The sequence below is a fragment of the Malaclemys terrapin genome, chromosome 22, assembly GCF_027887155.1.
Source record: "Malaclemys terrapin pileata isolate rMalTer1 chromosome 22, rMalTer1.hap1, whole genome shotgun sequence".
NCBI lineage: Eukaryota > Metazoa > Chordata > Testudines > Emydidae > Malaclemys > Malaclemys terrapin.
Window position 1 is genome coordinate 11,523,941 of NC_071526.1, and position 23,864 is coordinate 11,547,804.

At 48.2% G+C, this 23,864-nt stretch overlaps 1 protein-coding gene across 2 annotated transcripts in view; it reads left to right on the forward strand.

The window, feature by feature from the left end:
- RUNX3 (RUNX family transcription factor 3) overlaps window positions 1-23,864 on the forward strand; it is a 117,114-nt gene that overhangs the window by 87,265 nt on the left and 5,985 nt on the right. Inside the window, exon 5 of one of the 2 annotated variants that reach the window (XM_054011507.1) lies at window positions 6,524-6,688. The exons of the other annotated variant lie outside the window; for it this stretch is intronic. Within the exon in view, the coding sequence (XP_053867482.1) occupies window positions 6,524-6,688 (165 nt within the window). The remainder of the gene's footprint in view (window positions 1-6,523; window positions 6,689-23,864) is intronic. 2 annotated transcript variants of the gene reach the window in all.

Genomic DNA, 23,864 nt, shown 5'->3' on the forward strand with positions numbered 1-23,864 from the left:
TTCCCATGAATCAATATCACGCAGAGAGGGGTGCAGCTAAGGGGTCAAATCCCTGGGGCTCCCCACCTGCCTCTCGTCTTCGTCCCATAAAGACCAAAATCAATGAATCACGGGGTTAGGAAGCAAAGATGCTGTAGACGCCGCCTGCAGGTTCCTATGGCACAGCAGGGGTATGGCCAGCGGGTCTGTGAACTGCACTGGTACACTGGAGCCCAGCCTCCTACGTGGGAGAGCACCTCTAAGGCACCTCTGGGCTGCTGGAGCGACTGAGCAGGTGTTCTGTGCTGAAGGTGGAGGTGCCCATTCATCACACCACCGACACAGTTCCCCATGCAAAGTGCTTTTATTCTGACTTGCATCATCAAGTGGGACTGAGACTCTTAAGTACCTAAATCCCTTCCGAACATGGAATGTGGGCTCCCAAGTCACTTCGGCCCTTTTGAAAATAGCACCCTAGGTGGACACGTAGACACCTGCAGCGGTGACCTGTTTTCTCGGGGTATGAAATAGTTTTTTTGGATCTGAGGATATAGCACAAAACCACCAGAAGAGTCTGCTCCATAAACAGCTACATCAGTCAGCAACGGTGGGGGTGGGGATGGCTGGAAGGAGCAGAGAAAGAGTTAAAGGGCTTCCCAACAGTTAAAGGCGAGTAAGGGGGCTACGGACCAGTCGGCTGGTTTTCAATTCAGCTAATCAGCACCAGGCAGTGTATAATGAACATCTCTCCCACTGTTCTCAGTTCAGACAGTAAAGACCTACTGTAAATGCAACATATCTCTCTCTGCTCCCTGCCAGCTGGACTGGAGCCAACCTATTTCCTTCAAAAAGGGATATTTATTTTCATCCCTTTATAGGCAGCCATTCATCACAGACCACCACAGGCTAAAAAATCTTTATAAATTATCATCAACCTCTCCCTCCCGCCCTTCAATATTATTTTCCTTTGGTTGTTAAAGTCAGTGTAAATCTTCTGACAGAACAGGCGGGCTGAAGGGTGTTGCGACACTTTGCTCTCTCTTTCAAGGCTGGAGAAAGACAGTAGCGGCAGTGTCTTGAGAAGTCAGGAGGAAGCCAAAGCAAAGACTCGGCGTGACTGATTCTCTTTCCAAGTGGCGTAAGCAAGCCAACTTCAAACATGTGCATAATGAGTTATCTGTGGTGGACTTTGTTAGGCCGGCGAAAAGACGGGTCCATCTCTTCCCCCTCCCTTGAACTTCTGGGCTTCACTTTAGTAAGCCAGCCAAAACAACCCTGGCGCTTGCCATTTGAAATCCTGCGCAGATAGACTGATATGCAGATGTGTGGACGGTGTATTTGTGCTCCTTCCAGCAGCAGAAGTTACGGTCAAGGCAGAGTTCCAATTTCGATTCTTTCCCTCCCGCATCTCATTCAGTTGCTCATAACTTTCTCAACCCAAGTCCTCGGAGCGTGCCATCTCCCATGCTTCGTCTCAGCCCACAGGTGGATTTTTCTGAGTAAAAATCAGCAGCACCATTTTCAATTTACGGGAGCGTGCAGATAAACCCCCTTTCCCCATCTGTTCTGATTGAGAATGTGGAGATTACATAACTCAGGCTCTACGGAGGCTACTCATTTCAAATAGAGCTTGTGTCTACACAGTACACCTGATTGTACAACCGGTGCTCGGATCGAAGTGACGTTCACACCATGCAGAGGGCCAGCGCAACATCTGTGTCCCACTGACGTGCCTATTTCGAGGTGTTAAGTGGGACGTAAGCTGGGTTTAGTCCTTGCACTGGCTCTCTGCACAGGAATGAATTTCATCCATTGGTGACCACTTACCACGTGTAATAACGCCGTTGAAATCAACAGAATGTCTCATAGAGCAAGGAGCTAACCATTAGACTTTGCTGTTGGTATCTTAACAATGCCTTTGTTTAAGGGCATCTCTGATGAGAACACCTCTGATGGGGGTTCCTTCGGCAAAGTCTCCATTTAAGGATGGATGAATTAAGAACTTAACCACTGATGATGCCTCAGTTAAAGCCACTTCAGTTGAGGACAAGCTAGTTAAGGGGGGCTTGCAAGTTAGCAGGATATTTTACTTACCTCCCCACCCCCTTCTTCTTAGTGGAAACCAGGGGAACGAAATGCAAACGCCACGTGTGCCCCCTCCCTTTCCTGAAAAAGCCCAACAATTTTAAAAGTTTGCACTGACCAACTTCAGCCGTGACAAGTCTTGGGGTAGAAAAACCATCTCCCCCTGACCACCAACACCCTGCCAGGGCCAGTGCTGATTGGGAGGTCACACTAAATGACTGTGACATCTGAATTCCAAAGTCACCGAAAGAATGTGTCGGGCAGTTCCCTTGTTCAACACAGGGGGTGGGCCCAAACCCCTGAGCTGAGCATCGAACCTTGGGGTTGCATAGCCATATTTTGCAAATGGCTTCTATCTTACTAATGGGTCAAACCAAAAACCGCAGAGCTGAACTTGGAAGCGTTCAAAACCCAGATGGAGCTTTTGAACCTGGGGGGTCTATTTCAACCTGTGCTCTGCAGTAGCGCAGACACGTTCAAAACGATGGTGATTTGGCTCCTTAGCAATCTAGGAAAATGAGATGATTGTGTAGAACCCTGGGGAGACCCTCCCCACAGGCACATGAAAAGTTCCAATCAGAGAGTTTCTGAAGTCTTGTCAGTTTCCAAAGTTCTAACAGAAAGAGAAGGGCCTATTTTGCCTTTGAAATGTTTTAATGCAGAAAGCATGTCTTGAAAGCACAGCTTTAAGGGCTACAGTTTCATGTCTTGCATACAGTATTTCACTGTCGCCATTCCAAGGAAACACCCAGAACTTCCAACGTGCTTTTTATCATTGATCAGAGTGTCAGATTCACATTGATTCTTTCATATGGAAAATATTCAATGGAGTTGTTTTTGTTTGATGTAGTGATGCCGATCTTGTTACATCAGTGATATAAGGTGACCTGTCATGGTTAATATCATGCTGGATATCAAAGTTACCTGACTGGGAAACTGCATCTGTCTTTAAAAACGGCTTCCTTGTTGACAAGAGGCAGACCAAGTCAGTAGCTGTCTGTGTTTTGTGACATCAGGACTTAACATTTCCATAAAGACATGAGTCACCATTTACTTGTATTTGTTTCAGAATGTGATTGCTAGGCTGGAGGAGAGACAGCTGGGTGACATCTGAGAGCAAAATGATATAACCTTGCGGGTTATCTGGTGGCAAAAATACACCCCAGCAGTGCAGTGATGGGTTCCGTATGCAAAAGACTCAACACCTCTTGGGATTGGGTTCTTGGGACTTGAGCCAGGCTCTTTGAAATCAATGGAAGGACTCTCACTGATTTCAATGGGCTTCAGGCGAAGGCCGGGGTTTGCAGAGCTTGGAAACTACCCACCTTTTCTGGGTGCAGCACTCATGTTAATTTGTCCGTGTGGGTTTCCTCTGTGTGTTGAGTGTGGTTTGATGGTGAAGGGCTTTAATAAAATGAGCCTCTGCAGAAATCAAAAGCCGAGGACGTTCTCATGAAAGGAGCACATTAATAGTGACTCCGCTCTTGCATGACACAGTCTGACGTTCCCAGCTCTAGCGAAAAGCGACAGGAAGTCTCAGCAGTACAGGGTGTGCAAAAATCTGCTTGTTATTTGTGGAGGCTGGGGTTGGGTTTTTTTTTAACTCGGGTGCTTCTTTCTTCAAATTGTTTTGCACAGTTGGGCCCTGCCTATAGGAATGGAGCTAAGCCACCTTTCAAACCCTAGCTAGAGGGTCAAAAGGCCAAAAAACAGTATAACAGAGTTGGCTTCCAACCATGCATTAACATTGTCAGTTTCATCGGGTAGATGGGCCCTTGGCTTACATTTTTCAAAAGTGGCTACTGATTTTAGGTGCCTCCTTTTGGGGGTGGGTGGGCTCAGCTCAATACACCTTAAAGAGGCCAGATTTTCACTGCATGTGTCCCACCCCCTACCCCCCACCCCCCGTCAGGAGGATGAGAGACCAAACGGGACAGATGTCAGTCATGTTGCTTAATGCACAACTGGAAGGTGACGCCCACAGTATTTCGGTGATGAGCACAGTATAAGGCCCTATAAAGACTAGAATAGACCTTTTTTCACTTCCACCTAGCTCGGAATCCATTTTTAACCATTTTTGCTTTCTGGTTCCCATTACTAGCCTGGTGTTGGGTCTGCAACACATCAGGAGAATGAGGGGGCAGAGAAAGAGGAGTGGGAAAGAAACATCGATTTAAAAAAATGGCAATATTTTTATTCCTCTTGTTGTTATTTTGTTCCTTTCCCTGATATTGTTAAAACACCCAGATGCCCCTTTTAGGACAAATCTAAGGAGGGAATTCTGCCTTTCAATAGATTGGTGCCATTTATTCATTGGCTGAATTTGGAGCTTTAAAGGGTCCCTTGAAACACGAGGTTTGAGTTTAATAACTATGATGAGCAATAAGAGATGTAGGACTATCCATTTACCTGGAGCTTTTCAAAGCGAGGCTCAGATCCCGCTCTCAGATTCCAGCAGCATCCTTCTCTCACCTACATGCTTGTGGAGTTCCATGCACAAAGCGACTGCAGAATGCAGACCTGAGTGAAATGAGACGAACCAATGCAAGATAGTGAGACAGTGGGCAAAAGATCTGTAAAGGGGAAGTGTGGGAACTACTTTCATTCCACTTGGCTGTCAATTGTAACTTGAGATACTATAACCATATGTGGGGGAGGGGGAGCAAATATGGAGCAGTTAATTTGGGGTCTTTAAGAGCTGAGAGTGTCCCTTTTTAAAAGCCAACTGAAGTTGCATTTCAGTCCCTGTCTGTTATGTTCTTTGGTTGCATCAGATAACGTGCAGCTGTGGTCTGCTGTGAGTCAGAAATCCTGGGTTCTGTTCCCAGCTCCGCTAGTAACTCCTCGTCTTGCCTTCCCCCCCTTGCAACGGGGATAACGTGTTACCCATCTTTGCAAAGTGCTTTGAGATCCTTGGATGACAGGTGCTGCAGACGTGCAAAGTGTCAGTCCGTCTGGCGGACTTGTATACTTCAGCCCGAGAGCGTGCTGAGCGGGGACCAAAGCCTGATGTCAATCTGAAACAACGCTGCTGGTTTCCCTGGAGTCACTCCAGGTGTGCGCGGGTGTAACTGAGATTGGAATCTGGCCCAGAGAGAGAGGATGTTTCATGTTGACTAACACAGTCAAATGTGAAAATGGTGTGTCAAGTGCATTCCATGCTCCCTTTGCTTTGGCATCAATTAAATGATTATCCCCCTGCTCTGACAGCTTCTGCCTGAGGATCTCAGAGTACTTTACAAGCATTCCTTGCTCCGTGCAGTACCTCGCTGAAGCAGGTAACATTCTCCCCATTTTACAGATGAGAAAACTGAGGCTGAGAGCAGCAAAGTGGATTCCCAAGGTCGCGCACACAGTGACTGTCAAAGCCAGTTCTCCTGACTCCCACTGCTGTGGCTTAGCCATGCCATCTTTCCTTCCTAGTTCTCTGGGCACAGTTTGACTCCTGGAGACTGCAGTGAAATACCTCTGTCGTTTGTGCAATGAGCAAACACAATGAAGATAGTTTTAATTCAGCTTGTCCTTTACTTATTTCCCAGGTGTGCCAAGAAATGGCATTTAAAATCATTTGCAGCTGTTTCCATTTCTTTTCCCAAATGAATTAAGAGCCGTGGTGATTCTGGTGACTTGGGCAACATGGAGGGCATTGGCATTCAGGAGACCTAGCTTCCTGTCCTCGCCCGGGCAGTGGGGGAGCTGGGTTTTCAATCAGGAAGGCTGGGGTGGGAGCTGGTTAAGACAAAGGGAACATGGAGAGCAGGATCCTGGAAGGTTAGGAGCAGAGGGGGGGAAGGTAGGGCCTTGGGACACAGAGGGGCAGGAGCACTAGGGCTAGGAGCAGATGTGGGCTAAAGAGTGCCACTTACCTGCTTGCTGCCTTTTCTCGCTCTCAGTCCAGCGAGAGGCCTCCTGGGGCTGGGCCAGGCTGTGGGCTCCTGCTGGGCCGGGCTCTCCAGCAGCATGGTCCATGCCGAGGCCTCTGCGCGCACGGTCTGCATTCTGCTGACGTGTATTAGCCATTTGTTAACGTGCTTTGATCTGGTCCCATTTCAAAAACTGCCTAACTTGCCTATGCCTAGAGCGGCCTCTGTGTGTCATGTGCTGGAAAAGGCAACACACATACCACTAAAGGGGGCAGTCACCCCCTCCCCAGTCCCCTATTAGCTCCACCGCTGACTGCTGGGTGACCTTGGGCAAGTCACCCCCGTGCCTCAGTTTCCCCTTTGACTCTTGCTATTTAGATTGTAAACTCTTTGGGACAGGGATTGTCTCTTACTATGTGTCTGTACGGCGCCTAACACAACAGGACCTGATCTCAGTTGGGGGCCTCTACATGTTACCGCAATACAAGTAACAGGACCAAACTGTAAATTGTTGTACCATTCTCACTTTTTATTGACAAGGGCTCTCTAGCCAAAGGGTGATTGATTAAATCTCGGATTTTCTCACAATGTTGCAGGGCACAGACAAAAGCTAGAAGACCAAGCCAAGCCCTACACAGACCGCTATAGCGAACTGGAACGTCTGCGCCAGTCTATGAGAGTTACCCCAACAACTCCCAACCCCCGAGGATCCCTGACCGCCCCAGGCCACTTTGGGTCACAGACTCAGACTCCAATACAAGGTAACCGGGTTGGGTTCATTAGTACTCACCTGCCTTGACACTTGAGTCCCTGACAGGGCCGGCTCCAGCATTTCTGCCGCCCCAAGCAAAAAAAAAAAAAAAAAGCCGCGATCAGCGGCAGCAGTTCGGCGGCAGGTCCTTCGCTCCTAGAAGGAGTGAGGGACCTGCCGCCCCCAAATTGCTGCACGTGCCGCCCCTCTCCCTTGCCCGCCCCAAGCACCTGCTTGTTAAGCTGGTGCCTGGAGCTGGCCCTGGTCCCTGAGGCCGACTTGAACAATGTGTCCCAGATTCTGCCGGGAATCTTCCTTGCGCAGTTCATGAGAGGTGGAATTCTCTCTCTCTTCCCAACCTTGAGCGTGCTGCCAGATGATGTATGAACCCTGCCCCCCATGTGGGAGGGGCCTAAGGTCCCCATGTGGGAGGGGTTAAACTGCTGCTGGGGAGAGGGCAGGACTGAGAGTTCAGAAAGGAGCCAGCAGGGGTCAAAGGAGGTTGAAACAGGAGGGGATCTCTCTCACTGCACCTGCCAAGTCAGAGGGGGAGCGTTCCCCTTTAATTCCCGGAGCCCCGTGCCCTCTCATGATGGGAGGTCACATTAAATGAGAGAGGGCTCCGTGCTGGGAGCTGCACCCTAGCACTCCCTAGGTTTAATTCAGTGTGGTCATTAACAATCATGGGAAGAATGCATTTGCCTATTTAGGCAGCAGCTCTGTGGGAGAGCTCTAGGCATGTACTTTAAACGGAGTAACTTTTTTAACATGAATGCACCTGTGTGTTTAGGCTGTTAAGCATGGACCAGAAAGGGTATATTGTACACTACATGATAATCAGAACGGTGTCTTGTCTGCTTGCATTGTGCTAATGCCAAGTCTGCAGATGGACTCACCCAACAAAAACAACTCCCCATCCAATACACACACACAGTTTTCTGCAACCCTCATTAATGAGCAAGACAAACAGACCTCAAGGTGTTGCACATGAATTGGCATCCAAGGTGTTTGCAAGTGAAAATGCACAAATCGCTACTTATGCGTATAGATAATTCACCTGGAGATGTCAGTGTGTTTATCTTAGCATGCACCGATTTCGGATTTCATCGCGAGATTGGGCTAAGCATTTGCAAATAGACTGTTCTGCATTGCAGCTACCCGTCCCCGGAGACTTGCTTGTTTAATGTTCTACTGTGAGAGGTTTTTTTCTCCCACCTCTTACTTCTGTGATTTATAATCACATCATTTTCTCCCAGTGGAAATTAAATATAAAGTAATAAAAGGGTTGAATGAAAAACCAAATTACATTTTTAGCTAACATTTTGTTACTTTTTTTTTCAAAATTCAAATTTTTGACGAAAAATTTGAAATTTCAAATTTTCTTTTGGTGGGGCAAATTTTTAAAAAGTGCCTAAGTCCCATTTCCAAAAGTGACTTAAGTGCTTAGGCCCAAACTCTAAAAATTATTTAGGTGCCAAACTCCCTTAGAAACCAATGGGAGTTAGGAGCCTACATATCTTTCAGGATCAGGGCTTTAGGAGCCTACGTCATTGACAGTCAATGAAACTTAGGTGGCTAAATGACTTAAGCACTTTTGAAAATTATACCCCAGCTCCAAAGCAGGTAAATAAATAAAACTAAAATTCAGTGAAAATTTTATTTAGATTCTTTTAATTGAAATTCTATTTTTTTTTTTTTTGACGAGCTCTCCTTGGAAATTTAATTAAGATTAATATCTCCTATTAAAGGGACTCCGCCAACTTGTTTTAGAACCATTGTTTAAGTTTTGTTTAAAGGGGGGAAGTTTTAGAGACCTCATCGCCATAGTGCTCTTTCATGATCAAAAAAGATTCACTGTATGCATATATATGTATTTAAAAAACTGACGTTCCCCTGCTGAAAACCCATACATAACGGTTTCAGGCAAGTGCCTGAGAATCAGGTAGTGAGACTGACTCAAAATCAAAGTGAAACTGGCCAGGATAATTTCACTGAAATGCAAAAGGTCAAGCAACAGCAGAAATGGTGAAAAACAAATTAGGTGTATAACATTCTTTCCTTTTTGATAATCTAAGGTATCAGGAACTTTAACAAAATACACGGGGGCAAATTCTGTGCCCAGTTACATGGGTGTCAATTTGGAGTTACTGCATTAAAGTTAACAGAGTTACTCTGTATTTGCCCCAGGGTAAGCAGGAGCTAAATCTGTTTTATAACGTTTTACCTTGAGAGTGTCCTTTCGACTTAACACAAACTACAACCAATAATAATAATAAAACCCCCTCACAGACACACGTGTGATTCACAACGATCATAATTTTTGCCCAAGCCATTAGAACTCAGCCCTGCCAAGAATAATACAAGAGTTAACAGGCCTGTAATTTTTCTCATGTCTGGGCACGTTCTTAGGTAACACGTATAAGAAGACGATTAGCTCTGAAGTATAAAGAGATGACACTGGGTGGGAGGGGCAAGAGGGAGATGCCAGAATCTATCTATGGTATTTAGACAGCTCCCATTATCGTAGCAGCTCACAATCTTCAAAGTAGACTCACAACACTGCTGTGTGGTAGGGCAGGGCCGTTATTCCCATTGGCTAGATGGGAAACAGAGGCACAGAGAGACTAAATGAGTTGCCCAAGGTTATACATAGAATTAGTGGCAGAGCCAGCACTTGAAACCAGGTCTTCCCAGTCCTAGGTGAGCATCCTGACCACTGGGAAATCCTTCTTCTCTGGGTTATGGTTTGGCTACCCAGGTGTGTTGCTGCAGATTGTCTCTGGGGATTGAGTGAATCTTCTTTTTGGACCATAAATAGTTAATGGGCGCCTAAGTGTTATGGCCCTATTCTGGGAAATGTGGGGCAAGTTGTGTGACTGTCACCAACAAAAGAAAATGGGCTAGAAGAGTAGCATTCGACTGTAACCTGAGTGGGCCTACACACAATCCCCTGGGGTGGGCTATGCCTGCTTGGAGTTGCACGGGGGACTTTTGAGCCGTGACTATCACTTGCTCTAGTCACTGGAGGATCAGTGTTCTGGGCCTGCCTGTGTCAGCGCCAACCCTTTCCCTCATTCACCCAGCCTTGCTCAAACCGAGACGGAGCCAGCGCCATCTTAGGCCATGTTGAAAAACCCTCCCACCCAACTCCCACCGCTCCACGCTGCCTGCCACCGCCGAGGCATCTGCTCCTGTCTGTAAATTGCATAGAAAATGAACATAGTCTCCAGCTGAGGTTGATGGAGTGACTCTGGAGTTAATGCTGGGGTAATTTAGAGCAGAATCTGACCCTCTGCACAAGCCTTTCACTGAGGCAGCCCCTGGCGTGTATAAATAGCACCCCCTCCCCCACCCCTGGTAAAACGATCATCCTGAGGTTAAATGGTCTCATCTCAAAATGAAAAACCTCCCAGGAAGAGAAAAACCTGATCATTTCTGGTGGGCTGGTGAAGAAGCACAGAAGGAAAGTTTGCCCACACCCGAGTTCAGAGCGCCTGATTTTCTTCTCACTTACGCCGGTTTCACACCATTAAATGTCATTCATTTCAGTGGGGTCAGTCCTGGTGTACACCAGCATTAGTGAGAAGAGAATCGGGCCTTTCATATATCTGCATGCAACTGCAGTTTACTCCTGTTACCATCCCTCGTCAGGCCACGGTCTGCAGGGCCGGCTTTAGGCCGATTCCCCCGATTCCCTGGAATCGGGCCCCGCGGGTAAGAGGGCCCCGCGCCTTAGGCTCACCCGGTGGCGGTCCACTCCGGCGGCATTTCGGCAGCGGGGGGGTCCTTCAGTGCCACGGAGCGGACCCCCCACCGCCAAAGTGCTGCCAAAGATTCGGGCCCCGCCAGTCCTAAAGCCGGCCCTGACGGTCTGCTTTCACTTGGCACCAGTGTAAATGCTACTGGAGACAAAGGGGTTGCTCTGGATTTACACCAGAATAACTAAGATCAGAATCTGGCTCTGCAGTGGGTTAAATAAGAGAGGCAGGATCAGCAGCGCTGGAACATAAATCAGCATAGCGCCATTGATTTCAGCAGAGCTGAGTTCATTCTCCTCAGCTCAGTGGAAGATCTGGCCCGATATTTCTCGAGTGAGCCCTGTGAAATCTGAGTTTTTAAAATCCTGGCTCTCCCATGCACTGTGAAATGCCAAGCTATCATTAGAACGGTTTGAAAATTTTCCCTTATTATGGGGCATGCACAGACACGGCTCCGTGCTGCTAAATTTCCCATCTTTGTTTCTTTTTTCTTTTCTATTTGTTTTAGGTCCTTACCTTGCGGGCTTTGTCTCTTAGCTAGAATAGTTGATCAGCCTCCAAAAATGAAACGCTATGTTAAAGGAACATATGTCAGACTCCCTGAGGCTGTTCCGAGGTCACGTTGTTCAGTGAAGGCAGTCTGAAGGGTAGCAAATATCTGTGGTACTAGGAAAAAATGTAATTGTCCTAATAGCTGACTAGCTTTCCTCTGGAGTCTTTCTTTCTCTCTGTCCAAAAGAAGGGCCTGGTCCTGCTCTACTGAAGTCAGTGGGAACGTTACCAATGAGTCAACAGGAGCAGGGCAGGGCCACAACCCAGCATTCTAGAGTACTAAGGGCTTGTCTACATGGAAAGTTATTCTGGAGCAGCTATGCCTGATTAACTGTGCGTGTGGACGCTCTTAGTCCAGAATGTGAGTGCCTTAATCCCTGGGTTAAGATCATTCAGAAGAAGGCACTCTTATTCCTGAACAAGAGCATCTACACACGGAGTTAATCAGGAATATTTAATCTGCTTTAAATTCATACTTTACTTTATTCTGGATTAATTTTCACGTGTGGACAAGCCTGAAGTAACACAAAACAGACTCAGAGACAGTGGATCCAGATGTGAGGCTTACGCTGAGGAGAAAGGACATCTCAGCACCCGTGCAATCCCTGGCTGCAGGACCAGGTCTTGGGGGCCATCGGCACCTTGGGGAACCAGATCAGCACAGAATCAGCCCTGGGACTGGGGCACAAACGTCCCCCCACCTACACCTAGCCATGCCTTGGGGGCAGCTGAGAACAGGGCAGCTTATTTTTATAGCAGACCACCCCAAAATGGGGGCTTTTAAAAATAATGATGCGTGCATGAGCGACGGATGTCACAAATCCAAACTCTTCCAGCCATGGCGGAACACAAGTGGATGGGGCGGCGTGCCTCTCGCCAGGCAGAATTTGTTTTTCCCATGTGGAATTTTCCTACCTTTTTAGAATTGAGACGGGACGCATCCTTACTGCAAACTGTCAAGCTGACCCGAACCCAGACCAAACCTCAAGCGCCCTTCCCCTCGTGCCAAAGACGGTGACAAAGCAAAGTGTGACATGATTTATACCCGCACTTGCAACACGTTTCCTCTGGCTGCAGTCGGGGCCCCTGGGCTGTAGGGGCTTCATGAATGACTCACTGCCATATAACTGACATGGTTCTCGCTAGTATCAGTTGTTGCAGGAGGGAGGGGGAGGGGGGAGGCAGGGAGGCTCCTTTGAAAACAAGAAACGTTGTCACCTTCCTGTTGGGTGTTTCAAAATTGTTTCCCTGAACCCAAATGCGGAAGAACCTGATCCGGCTCTCATCCCACGGTTGTTAATGGGAAACTTTCCATTGACTTTGGTGGGGGTGGGCTCTGGCCATATGCCAGTGGTATTCCACAGAATACTGGGGCGTGATTTTTACAGGCACCGAGCAGTCCCCAGCTCCAGCTGATGTCAGTGGAAGCCACTGAGCACCTGTGAGAATCCGGTTCGTGGCACCTAGCTCTGAACCTTTAAGAAGGCCTCTAAACCCCATCAATCCTTATAAGCAACCCTGTGAGCTCATTATATTAAGGGCTTGTGCTGGGTGGGAATGCAGGGTAGATAATTAGAGTGGTCCCTTCCACGCTTGGAATCTATTAATAGCCTGATTTTATAGCAGGGGAAACTGAGGCACAGAGCAATGTAGCGATTTGCCCAAGGTCACCCAGTAAGTGGGTGATAGAGCCAGGACTAGAACCCAGGTCTCCTGAGTCCCAGGACTATGTTTAATCCATCAGGCAGTTCTTCCCCAAGACCAGGCTACTGCAGGTAACCCACTGGGATTGGCTTGGGGATGGTTTATAAGCCAAGAAGTTAGCCTGATTAGAAATGAATCCTGGGCAAGCCCTGTATCCAACTGCAGCTCACGAGCCCTACATTACATAGCAGGGACCCCTGGATTAAGCATCACAACCCCCTGCAACTCCATTTATCGGGGTGTGCCCGCCCTGCCTATCCAGTACAATCACAGCCGAGCCCCCTGTTATTTTTCTATGTTGATATTCAATTCAATCCATTTAATGTGCCCCCTCACCTCACCCCCCCCCCATGCACCCCTCCACATTTGCAGCGTGCTGCAGAGTTTGGCATTGACAAGGCATGACTGCCTCGTAGAAGCTGCTCGGAGGAAGGAGGATGGTTTGCAGGGGGGCTTAGGGTTTTCGATCTCTTGGGGAGTCCATGTTGGTATCCTGGGGACCATGAGACAAGGGAGGCTTTGGGGACACAAGGGATGGGGATGCATTTTCCCTGGTTTGGGTGGGGAATGGAGGCGACTTTAAATATGGTGCAGGGGAGTTTGAATTCCTCACGCCCCATCCCAAAACCTCTCAGGAGCTGCGCTACATCCCACCCCACCCCAACGCAGGCCAGTGCATCCATCAATAGTTCAGTAGCTGGCCAGTTCTCCTCAAATGGCCAGCAATGGAATAATTAACAAGGGTGACTTTTAAACAAGCCAAATTAGGATTCAGCATCAGGACCCCTGAGAGGATCCTGGAGGTAGCTCACACCTCTCCGAGTTATTGTTTCAAACTGCCTGCAGACTCAGACAGACAGCGGTAGCAGCCAAAGGCTCCAGTCGAGATCGGGGACCCAGTTGTGCAAGGTGCTGTTCAAACACATAAAAGGAGACAGCCCCCACCCTGAAGAGTTCACAGTACAGTGTAAAGACAAGGTTCCCTCAGGGAGGGCGAATATCACGCCTGCAGCAGGGCGTGTGATGATACCAGTCAGAGGGACATGCGGTGATATAGACTAGCTGTGTGCACAAATAGGATGCGATTTAAGGATCCCAAATCAAAATGAAATATAAGTCACCTCTCTTGCAAATCCCCTGGAAAGGACCAGGGAGACTCGAGTCTTTGCTACATTAGAACAATTGCACTGGTTTAATGAAATTGATCTGGTTAGAACCAGGGCGGCACCTTGTGTAAATGCACTTCAACTAGTCGAACCCCCAACTTCAATGGGTCTGGCTTATTTGGGCAATTTGCAAACCTAACTTTGCTGCCATTGAAGCCTAGTGACCCCTGACTTCCGTGGAAAGAGGGCAAGGCCAATGCTGAGCGCTTTTGAGAATCCCGCTCTCGGTGCAGCTATGTTAGGGATTCAAACCAGGTTGATTTTAAATCGATTTAGTTAAACCCAGGACAATTTTTCAAGTATAGATTAGGCCACAGAATCATAGACTATCAGGGTTGGAAGGGACCTCAGGAGGTATCTAGTCCAACCCCCTGCTCAAAGCAGGACCAATCCCCAACTAAATCATCCCAGCCAGGGCTTTGTCAAGCCTGACCTTAAAAACCTCTAAGGAAGGAGATTCCACCACCTCCCTAGGTAACCCATTCCAGTGCTTCACCACCCTCCTAGTGAAGACTAGAAGACTGCTTTACCATATGCACTTAAAGAAAATCTTCCTTCCCCTTTTTTTATGTTTGTAAAGTCCTGTATTACTTTTAATAGGTCTCGTGGCATAGCCCGCTAGTACCCCAGTGTTTCAGGCGTGGTCTACACTTCAAAATTAGGTTGACCTAGCTACATTGCTCAGGGCTATGAAAAATGTTGCATCCTGAATGGTGTGATGAGGTCAACCTAACACTCTCCCCGCCCCAAGTGTAGAGGGGGTAGGTCAACTGACGAATTCTTCCACTGACCTAGCTCCCACCTCTCAGAAAGATGGATTAACTACATCGACGGGAAAACCTCCTTCTGTAGCAAGTGTCTCCATTACGGCCCTGCAGCATCACACACCATTGTAATGACTGTAGTGTTGACCCAGCCTCAGAAATGCAACGTGGCTGTTTTGAGGTTAAATTCTAAATTATAGACCTAGCCAATACATTTCATTTCTCCTCCCTGGTCCTCCAAGAGCCCATCCAGATTGACTTATAGTCTCTTTAAAATAGCTGTTTCTTAATGATTAAAAACATTCTACCCTAAGCAGCTACTAAATTGTTTCCAAAGGAAGTTAAGCAAGCATTAGTGGGAAGAAAATACAGTGTGGGCTATAACTTTCGCCTCAAAGGAAGGAACACACCAAGATGGGTTTCCTGGCGTCTTTCTATCTCTGAGTATTCCTCTGTCTTTAAACTGCTCTTCTGAGCCAGTGAATTAGATTTGCACATTGGACAATATTCCCTGAAATGCATCGAGTTTCAAATGTTTAAAGATGGAATATAACCTCGTAAAGAAATGCAGCATCACGCTGAGTCACAATAATAGCACTTTATTTCATGAAGAGTAGGCGGAGCAATCGCTCACCTACCACTGATGTGCAGCCACCGCTGGATTAGAGCACGGCAGCTGTTTACCGGCAACAGTTTATGAAGTGAAATAAAACACCTTCTCCCTTTGCAGCTGCGTAAGATCGAATGTAACTAGCCCACCTGGAATTTGGTTTCGACCTAGGGTTAACAGCTCTCCTCTTGCGGGTGGGCCGTGGGATCTTGAGTGGTCAGGATCTTGGTTTTGCTTCAGTCCACACCGACTTAGCTCTCGATGCTTCACTGACATCGTCTAGCACAGACCCCCTGGAAGCAGAGAATTGCACTGAAGTCGGTAGGATTCTGCCTTGTTGCACAGGCCTGTGCTCTGAGGCGGGTTTGGGGACCGTAGAGCAAAATAAGTGCTGCCTACTGATCATGCTGGCTTTCCTTAAGGGGTCTCCTCCTCCAAGTATTGACCTGACACACCGCCCGTGAGGTAGTCGGGCTGCAGGCTGTCAATCTCACCGAATACCAGCCAATCAGGGCTTTTGCTACTCTTTGCAATACAGGTGCAGAGTGAAATGTGAGCTAGAATGCTGATAGCCTAGGCCCAGATTCACAAAGACACCTGGGTACCATGGGAGATCCATGGGAGTGAGGCACCGAAATACCTTTGGGAATGTGAGCTCCAGTGCCCAGCAAAGCTGAGGTGTGTCAATGGAATGATATTTAAGGCCCTGGGAACAAAGAAGCGGGTTTGGGTGGATTTTGGTGAGTAGATCGGAGGGCTCTGTGTATGTTCATATCGCTCTAAATTTCAAGACATTTATAAAAACAGAAGGTTTCAAGTCGTAAATGTTCTTTACCCGCTAGAGCAAGTGCCCCTGAGATGCTCAGATAAGCTGTATGGTATTTCAGACACAGCAGAGGAAGTAATCACATATAGTTCATGAGTTAGTTATATCAGATACAGAACAACCGCTTTGCTGGTTGTTGCAACGGACGCTGTTCACACCTTGGCTTTTCAATGCCCCAAAATAAACTCTCTTCGGTTTTCTTTCCAGAAACATTCACCTTTTTTTTTTTCTCACCTTCTTCTTTGTCGACTCTGACTTGAAAGTAAATGAACTCGCTCACAGATGTGAGTGGTGACAAGTATTAGCCATGAGAACTGGCATTTAAGGGAGGGTTTGGAATCCTCTCTAGAAAGCGGGTGGATTGGCTATTCTAGAGAACACACTGTCTCTCTCTGTGACCACCTACTGCTCGTACTCCCAGGTGGACCAGGCATTAGAAGTACAAAAGAGCAGGGAGAGAAGCAAGCGAGCAGAAAATTGAAGCATGTTGGAAGACAATTTAGGTACAAGGAGAACAAAAACTAGAAGGGAAGCGGGGGGGATCAGAGGCACAGAGAGATGTAGAGAAGCAGTTTTCTCCCCCACTACTCGCTGTCTTTCACAGCCACAATTGTATACAGAAGTGTAAAATATCATTAGTGTTTACATTGTCATCAATCATCATGCCACATGGCAGGAAAGTAGATTTCCCCCCCACCCACCCCGGGTTGGATTTTTCATGTCAATTTTGCAAGGTATGTACATACACACATCACACGGCTAGAGTCAAGCTGAAAAAAATGTGTGGGCCTCTAAACACACACACATACACACACACAGCGCTTTGCTGCTGACTTACTTGGGGAAGACATGTTACCTGGCTGTGCCTCTGTTTCGCCATCTATAAAATGAGGCTCATGACACTTTATGGTGGGCAAAATTTTCAAAAGCACCAAAGGGCGGGATTCACAAAAGGATTTAAGGCACTTAACGCCCACTGGTTCAGTAGGAGTTAGGCACTTAAAGACCCTTGTGAATGCCACTCTATGTGCCTAATTCACTCTTGAAAATGAGACTTGGGCTTACCAATCACTCTATGGCGAAGCTGATAGTTTTACCCGGTAACTGGGTGAAGCACCTTCGATGACGGGCAGTGCAAAGCATCGCTGCTTTCCCATTGGCTATTAGCCTTCACGGTAAGCCGTGTTTCCTAGTGGTCAGCCTACATTTTCTCTGCCCCCCCTTCATCCTCTGTGCTCCTAGATTATTTATACCCAGGGATTTCCCATGGCCCCAAAATAATTCCTTCCTCCTTGTAACCTAAACCAGTCACATGTTCATCAGTGGCTCCCCTGTCCCCCCATGTGCCCTGAGCTATGGCTCCGCTTCAGTCAGAGGTGTGACTGGAGCATGTGCAGATGTCCCCGAGCTACCTAGCACCAAGAACAATGGCAGGGAAGCCGCTGCAGCAGCGTGGGTATGTACTTGAGTGGCTAGCCAATGCTGCTGCGGCCTGAGCTGCCGTGGCTTCACCGCACTGCTGCTCACTGTTGGTTTTGGCTCTCGCTCGATCCCAGCTAGCGCTGGTATGTTGACACGTGCTGCAGTCACATCTCCCCAGTGAAGGCCGGCTCCTGTGTCCTAGACTGTTCCTGCTCGGCAGGGGATCAGGTCCGGTGGGAATGGTGCAGGCCCCGAAAGGCAGCGAGTTTGGGTTGCCCAGCCCTCCTGGGACAGATAGCGGCTCTTCGGTGAGGATGCAGAACTTTCCTCCCCGCACCAGAGACATGCCTCCCTTCTGCTGCATGACACAAAGCGTCCCCACGTTTGCTCCTTGTGAGCCGGCATCTCCCGCTGCTGACCTGCTAGGGCTTTGGTGCCGTTAATAAGCAGGTATTTGGTACCGCACTTGTCCTTTCTCGCCTCAACTCCAGAAAAGGCCTATATTGGCTCCCAAGCTGGTGGGACACTCTGTCACTTGGGCTCAGTTGCTACACGGCTTTGAAAGCTGGTTTGTCTGAAGCTTGGCAAAAGCAGGGGGGTTGGGGGGGGGGGCTTTAAAGATGTGCATATTGCACTGGCACAATTAACTAACAGGGTGTATTGCTAGCCTGCTCCTCCACACCATCCCGATGCCAGAACGAGCCCAACTACGAGACAGTGCCATTAGCAATCAGGGCTTTGACCTCTCCATGGCTTTTCGTTAATACACATTCCACGCTTCCCCAATCTCCCATCCAAAACACTGACATTTCCGCTGGGCGATTGGGTCAGATTTTGGAGTAGTTGGGCACTCGGTTCAATCTTACAATGGTTAAATTCTTACATCTAAATGGGCTTATTCAGTTAGTGCAGCAGCTGGTGTGATTTCGAGAAGAAAATAAACATTTCCTTCAAATATTTTGATTGGCAACTGGACAACTGAAATACTCAAGCTCAAATTGCCAGGGTCTAAAAAGCAAAGGGGCTGGACGGCTAGAAACCAAGTTAAGCCATCATAAATTTGCAGATGCAAAGCGTTGCAGATGGGTGTTTTAGATGCAGTGGATTGTGTGTGTGTGTGTGTGTTAGATGCAGTCGATTGTGTGTCGGTGTGGGTGGGTGTGAGAGAGAGTTTAAAAAGCAGCTCTGATTTCAAACGGAGTGAAGGGCTGGTGAGGAGACTGTTACTACATGGTACTAACTCTGACTTTCCTGGCATGCGCCTAGGTGGTTGTGCAAATGGTATGTTCACTCGAGATTGCCCCTTGATCGCTTGTCTAATGTGACAGAAGGTTCCTTTGCTGTTGCAATAGGTGGTTATGGAACACGTTAATACAGCTGTTTTATTTGGAACTTGCCAAGGCTGTTATGATTCAGAACGTCAGGGGTGATTCTTCTGAGAGCAGACTAGGAACGCAGAAGATGAACATCCTTCCAAATTCCATTAGAGGACAATGATGCCCAGCAAATATGTAGGGAAAATTCTTAGCTTGGTGACGAATTACAGTTAATCGTTTGCTAACTAATTGTGCTTATTCATTCTATAAAACTTCAGGCTGCTGTTGTTTGGTTTGTTCTTTTGGGATAGAGTTGGTTAAATGCTGCAGGAACACAGGTTCATCATTAGGCACTGCTGTCGTATGTATAAAGACCGCAACTGAGAGCGGGTCCCTGTTGTGCTAGGCGCTGTCCATACACATACTTGGAGAGCGTTCCCGCCACACAGAGCTCACAGTCTAAACAGGCGAGACCGACTCTGGATGGGGGAAATAAAATATTATTCTTATCTCCATTTTACGGGGGAAACTGAGGCAGAGGGGGACTAAGTAATGTGTTCACAGTGACGCAAAGAGGCGGTAGCAGAGTTGGGAACTGAATCCAGATCTCTTGGACGGTGTCTTTGCCACAAGACCATCTTTTGTCGCCACTTGCAACCTGTATGTCATTGTGTGAAGTGTCTGGAATGGGGTCTGTGTGCACCACTGCCCTCTAGTGGACAGAATGTCAGGTCTCGTCCAGGTGTTGATCACTTTGCAGCGATAGTGTCATCTGAGGCCTGATATAAAAGCGCCTATTGCTTCACAAAGAGATGTTCACCCAGCATGGGAAGAGCTGCAGTTTTGTAACTGAGGGTCCTTTGGTCAAGTCCAAGTGGGGCCAGATTATAACTTTCCAATGTGAAAATAGGAACATTCTCTCCAAAGTGGCCCAAACATACACCTCTATCATACATCGCAGTAACTGACGTCTGAGTGCCGCATGGCATCGGTCCACAGGGCTGCCTGTGCAAAGGAGATCTGGCGCCAAACGCTGCAGCGTGGGAAGAGCATCTAGGCACTGGACTGATTCAGTCTCAGGGTGGGCTCTGGGTGCTATCCACAGGGCTGTCTAGCCACATGACGCATGCCAGGCTTATGGGCTGGCTCTGACCTTGGCTAACATGCCACGGGTTGAACAGGAGCCTGTCAGGATGAAAGGCAGGAGCTGCTCCAGAGGCAAGGTTCCCTAGGCAGGGGCCGGAACGTACCAGCTCATATTATCCGGGGAACCTGTAGCACGCGGTCACCAGTGTGTTACACCGGCATTGCTTTAGCTTCACTAAACAACCCCCACTTCTGTCGTTCATTCAGCAGCTGCAGTTTTGATGTCCTGGGGCAGGGTTTGGCTATCACTGTGGGGCAGTGAGCTGTAGGTACTATAGACACATGTCTCTCGGTGAAGGACAAAAAGCTTCAATCATTAAGGCCTGGCGGGTAATGCCTTTCCCCTCGGAAAACCTGAGCTTAAAGCCCTTCGGTGCACCACCTTCCACTCAGCGTTTGTATTAACGCCTTGTTGGAATGAGTGTTATCACAGCCGGAAAAGCCTGACGATATCTAGTTGTATGCGTGGCTATGCAAAGCAGGGCCTTGTCAGTTCCGGGAGTGCAGGCTGCGGGTTCCCAAGCAGTCGGGGATATTCTGTGGGAGTGCTAATCCGCAGCACACCTGTTCTGATCCCTGGGAGGTTGTTCTACAACCCAACTGTGGCTATAAATAGAACTAACACTGTTATTCAGCACACCAGGAAACTTTTTCCCGTCCCTCCAGCCTGTCAACCTCCCCCATCTGCCCTGTTTGGGCAGATCTGCCATAAGGATATTTCCCACTTTCCCGTTGGCTTCGAGGCTGTGTAAAGTGTCTACAGCTCCAGGATGGAGCCATTTCTCTGCCTTTCTATTAGAAAGGTGGGTGGGATGGGGGGAGTGGGGACTCAGAACACAAAGGCTGCCATTATACAGAGAGGTGGTGTGGTGTTCCGTGGCCACTGTTTGGATTTTCCTGGCAGGACAAAGCCCCCAGAGATGAAGGATGAGAATTGAAAAACAAACAATCAGGGCAAGTTTTACTGCTGCTCTGTAAAAGCTGAAACCATCTTCCAGATTAGATGTTAAACCCAGGGCCTGACCACTGTTTGCAAGCGTGATGTTAGCACAGGTCTCCTGGCTAACTTCCAGCATGGGGAGTTAGGTCCAGCCCCTCCTATTCCTCCCATAGTTTCAGATGGCCAAGATATTTGTCTTCACTTCCTGCCTTTAAACCGCTCTGCGCTGTGGCACGCCAGCACTGAGGTGGCTGTATTTCGGTGGTCAGAGGTATATAGATATAGACTATTAGAGGCACAGGTGTGTTGCAGCGAACCTGCAAAGTGTACACTGTAGTTTACGTTGATTCGGGATGAGACTCATACCACTACTTAACATGCAAAGACTCAACACTACTGAGCCTGCATTCTGTAAAGAGGGCAGCATATTGCTCCTGGTTTAATTCCATTGCATCTGGCTCAGGGCCGGTGCAAGGAAGTTTCGTGCCCTAGGCGCCCCCCCACAGCAGTTCCCTCCCCCCCTCTGCTCTGAGGCGCCCCCCCGCGGCAACTCCCCCCTCTGGGGAGCCGTGCGGCAGCTCCCCACCCTGGCTCACCTCTGCTCCGCCTCCTCCCTGAGCACGCCGCCCCCACTCTAATTCTCCTCCTCTCCCAGGCTTGCGGCGCCAAACAGCTGATTGGCGCCGCAAGCCTGGGAGGCGGGAGAAGTGGAGCGGCGACGGCGCGCTCGGGGAGGGGGCGTAGGAACACTGTAAAAAAAATTGGGGGCACCGCTTTTTGGCACCCCCAAATCTTGGCGCCCTAGGCAACCGCCTAGGGTGCCTTAATGATAGCACCGGCCCTGATCTGGCTCATTATCTCTGTGTCACCGGCTTGTTCTGAGGTGTAAGCGCTGACACCTGGAAAGCTAGCCGGATTCACACGCCGTAGAAGGAGTTTCCATAGACCTAGCCATGTCCTTTTGCACAGAGCTCCCTGCACAGGGCCTGTAATTAACACTTTGATACTGTGGCGTCTAAATAGTAGCAAGTGTGGATTGCCAAGTGTTGCAAGTACAGACCAATAAAAAGTTGGCTTAAAAATAACCCCCTTTTGAGTGTATTATAGAGGCAAAGGGAAATGTGCCCTGAGAACTTATGTTTTATTTCAATTTGCTTTTTATGGAATGTTATTTATGGGCATATGAAACATAATGAAGGAAAGTAATTGCCTCTTGGCTCAGCTGTTGGGACGTAGCTTGGTGCGGTCTGCTCACCATTTAATGTGAGGTAGTCATCATCTGTATTGACCCATCGTGTGAAGCTGAATTCCCAGGGATGGGCCTAACCCTGGGAGAAATGTAGCAAATTTGGAGACTGCTTCCCTGAGAACGTGACAAAAGAGTCCAAAGATTACAAATGAAATGGCATATGCAGGAACCAATGCGGAGGCCGGGCTGTGATTCAATAGGTGGTGCTCTTCACCTTATCACGGAACGGCTCTGTTCCTTTTATGCAGCCGTGCCATCTTCTTGTGTTGGGAACTTATCAGGTGTCAAAAGCTAAGCAGGTCTAGACAGCTCAAAGTTTGGATGGGAGATCTCCAAGCAACACCTAGACACATGAGGAAGGGCTGTTGGTGCTTCACGTCTCTTTTGTGGATTCATGGCTTCCTGGGAGGATATTGTGCTGCTAGAGATCCTTCCTTTAGGATGAGATGTCAAGTGAAGGTCCTTCCGTCATTTGCAGTGGTTAACAATCGGACAGTGCCTCTCCCAGCAGCATAAGGGTGTTAGCCAGGAGATACCAGACAAATTCCAACATGAGTCATTCCTTTCTTCTGCCCTAAGATCCCATTGCATTCATGGTAGGACAGGGCCCTCTTCTTCACTTCCTGTCCCAAACTGCTGAGTAACATTGCCGAGCTGTATTTTGGTGGTGGATGGACGGATTTTGTTCTGCTTTACAATATATACATATAATTTTGTAAAGCATTTTGGGTTGAAAAAGCACCATCTGGGTTGGGCTTTATTAATTATCCTCACATCTAAGAAAAAGGCAGTGTAACTACGCTGCACTTCACATCCACCCCTGGGGAGTCTAATCTATTTGCTCCCCTTTAAACTAAGTCTCCACTCCTACCCACTTGCAAGGATCTCACCGTTATAATTCTTCTTCTGATAGAAAGCTACAGGCCAGCTCTGATTGTGGTCTGTAGCTTTGACCAGCTACTTAGACCAGTATAAATCAGGAGTGAAGCCTTAAAAGTCAGTAGAGTCACACCAGTGTAAGGAAGATCAGAAACACAGCTTCTAACTGTATTATTTCCCTCTGCCTAATCCAGTGACATGTCATTCTTTGGCATTCAGGAAGCTCATGTCTTAGGGATACAGTGCAACCTACAAAGCGCCCTCTCTGTATAGCCATGTATGGAGACGGATCCCACCACTTGTCTTTTGTCATTACAGAAAAAAGCTACCGTAAAAAACTACAGTATTCTGGTCTAGGGACGGACAAAGTGCAGCCCGGGTTGACCCGATGGGCCAGATTCAGAGCTGGTGTAAGGGGGTGCCACTCCATTGAAATCAATGGTGCTAGGCAGCCTGTGGCTCGGGCTGGGACTCTAAGGTCACGTTGCATGGAGACCATGGATCTGAGGAGAGCTGCTCTGCACCGTAGTCTCAGGCGAAGGTGGTGTTTTGAATGGGGCTGAGGGAAGCCCCTTTCTTGTACCTCCCTTGGCCAGCTCCATTCTCCTGCTGCTGCTTGGTTAGACCAGGAATAATCCAAGGGCCCAAAAGTGGAGAGGCTGGGAAGACGTCTTGCCCACTGTACAGTGTGACCCACCGGCAGGGGCTTGGAGGTTGTAACTATAATAATAAATGGAGATATCCTATTTCCTAGAGCTGGAAGGGACCTTGAAAGGTCACCGAATCCAGCCCCCTGCTTTCACTAGCAGGACCAAGTACTGATTTTGCCCCAGATCCCTAAGTGGCCCCCTCAA